Here is a 3,427-nt window from a genome sequence, read left to right as displayed (position 1 = left end):
CCCCTCCCCCCTCCCGCTCCCCCTTTCCCCTCTCCGCCTCCCCCCCTGTTCAAATTCACTGGGAGAACCGGTTCGTAGCTGGCCTTTTGTTCAAATTCGTGCTGAACGCTTCGAGTTTGCTGGCAACAGAATGGAAAATTGTTGTCGTACGTTTTAGTCTGTATCTCTCCGGATTGCGGGTGTATACGAGAAAACGGATTTCGCACGATGCTAAGCGAGATGTACTGTGTACGATTTGAGCTCAAGTTGGATGGAGTTACGCGTAGTAAATCGTAGGTATTATAAGGCTAAGTAAATGAACAAATTTCACCTTGTTTATTGAAGTCACACTCCTTCCCTATTATCTACTCCTGGTATACATGTATCCACATTTGATTATGTAGATTTACAAATTATATTATGGTAGTTATGCCCATCTTTTTAACATTTAAAAAGATGGTGCTGTCATCGCAAGGTTTGGTAATTGCCTGCGTTCTACACTAAGAAAGACTTCTTTAAAGGTTGAACTTGAAGGCTGCCAGCGAGTACTCTTCCACTACCCCACATTCACTGTTATTATAAACCTTATGACTCGCTCTTCTCCTTTTTAAGGTCTTCAACCACCTTCTGCAGTTGACTGCGCACTCGCTTCTGATCATCGATTGCACAGCCGATCACATCAGCCTGAAAACGGTAGTCCACTGCCGCTGTGGAGTCGGGCATGCAGGCATTGAGCATCAATGTTGCTATCTGAAGTGTTTTTGGTCGATCTGTCTGTTTCGTTTGAAGCATCTCCTGTATTGTTCCTTGAACCTTGGCCAAAGCAGCTTCCTGACAAGGGGTTCTAGGTGTTATCACTGATATCTCAATGGACAAACAACGACAAGCCAGGCGATCCATAACACATGCAACATCATCCTTCACATCTGAAACAACACAATATGAAACTATACTATAGTCGAACATAAATATGATAATATGGTTCTAGGACAAATACTGCCACACTGGTCATCCCCCCTAGACAATTACCCCCGCCCGCCGTCAATCATTCACCCCCAGGCAATCGTACCTTAAAATTACCCCTTGGGCAATTGCCCTGGACATTATCAGGGTCTGCGCCTAACGTTGCGCAAACGGGGCGCGCGAGCAGCCCCGTTTGGGAAAACCCCCCGTGTTTGAATCGTTGGCGCCCGTTTTGAAATTACTCCACCACACTCCGCGCCCGGAATTCTCACAACAAAAAAGTTTGCCAGCGTCGGGAAATCGATCCCGTCAAGAATTGCGCAGTTCGACCAGTAATCCGACGCTGTATTTACCAGTACCCACCATCACGTGCCAGACGTACACGAAGTTAAACTGAACAATGCACAGTTAACGCTGTAACTAACTGTATCTTTGCTGTACAGCTCGACTCGGCATAATATAACAATAACCACAAATACACGCGTCTATGGTGTGGTGCAGATTTTACGCATTAATTAGCCGTATCGGAAAAAACACGCCCCGCGACCCCCCTAGTTTCCCCCCGTCCTCCTGGTCTGCCGGCACCGCTTCTCCCCTCCCCTCCCCTACCCCTTCCCCCCTGTTTGAATTTCATCCTGGGGAGAACCCTGTATTCCACACAATTTTTCCCCATACAATTATCTCCTGGGCAAATGTCAGATGACATATATAATATACCCCTGGACAATTACCCCCCCCCCATGATTCATTCCATTCCATTTTATTTATTTTTGAGATTATTGTGTGTAAATTATATCTTTCAAAAAATATTTTGAAAATGTAAAATACTATTAGTTTTTATTTTAATATATATGCATTCATTATCATGATATTTGGTGAAAATCTTGATGTGATATATGCAGAAATAATTTTTTAGTAGACACCATTAATTCGTCGGTGTGTGATTCTGATAAGGACGTGGATATTCGTCCGAGCATCGGACACCTGTTCCGCTGTTCGTATACGCTATTCGTCCGAGCAGTTGCTGCGCATGCGCTGTTCAATCATGTTGTATTACATAAATGTAATATAATGCCAGTCTAGGGACTATCCTACTCGCTACCCTAACTCTAACCTAACACTAATATTAACCACAATCTAACCCTACCACTAATTATTATCCGACTCGGTTCGCTTATATAGGCGGATGATAGTACCAAACACTATCTATGGTGTATAACCACATACGCAACGCATGTATGCAGGGGCGTCACACCCGTAGGGCTGCCGTAGCAAAACGCAAGGCAAAAAGCCTAAAGGTAGGGGCACACGAGCGATTTTTATCGCCCGATCGCCGGGAATTCTAAAATCGCTCGAAAAATTTGCCCGTGTGCCCGTTCACGTCGACGCCGATTTTAATCGCCCGATCGAATCGCCCGTATCCAAAATGTTAGATATTTTTGGGCGATTATTTACGCCGGGCGATAATTATCGCTCGTGTGCCCGTGACCGGCGTATTTTGTCGCCCGATCGATTTTTCTAAACCAATCGGACGTGTTGTTGATATCATGTGATGTTAAAATGGCTGCCTCCAATACTGTAGAAGTGTGGACTTGCGAAAAGGAAGGCGAATTGGTATTTCTGTGGTCGGAAAGGCCATGCCTTTTTGACATTACGATCCCTGAATACCGGGATCGTGTAGCGAAGGAGGTCGCTATTACAGAAATAGCGCTGAGACTTGCAATGAATGTTTCCAGTTCTTTTACTAAATTCGAGTAGACCCCTCTACCTTTCCGGCGCATTATCCAATCCTGGACCACGAATTTCGATTCGCCCAACGAGCCCTTCTCCGTATTTTGTTTCTTTTTAGAAGCAAATAAACAGCACTAACAACAGCAACAACCTTTTTTCGGCAGTTCGCCATTTTGTACCGATCACATGATCGATGGAAAATTCTGTCGAGTGGCGTACGCGTACGCTCTCATCATATTTCACTTCCCCGTAATAATGATTAGTTAATCTAAACTCAAAAAATCTGTTTCCGAGAGATTTAAGATGTTTCAACTAATCACAATAATTCCGACTTCCAACATGAATAGAACTGGTACTCGCTCCTCTCGGCTTAGTTAGCTGCGATGGAATCGAGTATCGAGGTGGGACGAGTACCAGTCTAAAACAAATTATACGGTTATTCAATATGGGCGGAGCAATACGCCAAAAAAATATCTTCAAGTTGCGGTACATGAAAAGGAATAATTTGTAAACTATAATGATTGAAGTAGTACAGCAAATCTTAGATACATTTTAAATTTCCTTGGGAAAAAATTGAAGTAAAATTTCCAATTGGAAAATCTGCAACGTACCTAAATACTAGTACTACCTACTTCTAATTTAGTAACTAAGCAACTATTATGATTAGTGGATTTATCATGCTCACTGAGTAGCACATTAAATATTGTGACTAACTTAATTCATGATTAAAAGTTGTAATTACGCTTCGCTGAAA

At 43.2% G+C, this 3,427-nt stretch overlaps 1 protein-coding gene across 1 annotated transcript in view; it reads right to left on the bottom strand.

The window, feature by feature from the left end:
- Positions 1 to 292: 292 nt before the first annotated feature.
- LOC106809174 (BAG family molecular chaperone regulator 2-like) overlaps positions 293 to 3,427 on the bottom strand; it is a 4,481-nt gene continuing 1,346 nt past the window's right edge. Inside the window, exon 3 of the mRNA XM_014812162.1 lies at positions 293 to 905. Within this exon, the coding sequence (XP_014667648.1) occupies positions 565 to 905 (341 nt within the window). The 3' untranslated portion in view covers positions 293 to 564. The remainder of the gene's footprint in view (positions 906 to 3,427) is intronic.

The sequence above is a fragment of the Priapulus caudatus genome, unplaced genomic scaffold (assembly GCF_000485595.1).
Source record: "Priapulus caudatus unplaced genomic scaffold, Priapulus_caudatus-5.0.1 Scaffold334, whole genome shotgun sequence".
Classification (NCBI taxonomy): Eukaryota; Metazoa; Priapulida; class Priapulimorpha; order Priapulimorphida; family Priapulidae; genus Priapulus; species Priapulus caudatus.
Note: the sequence above shows the minus strand (reverse complement) of the source record. Positions and strands in the feature narration are given on the sequence as shown.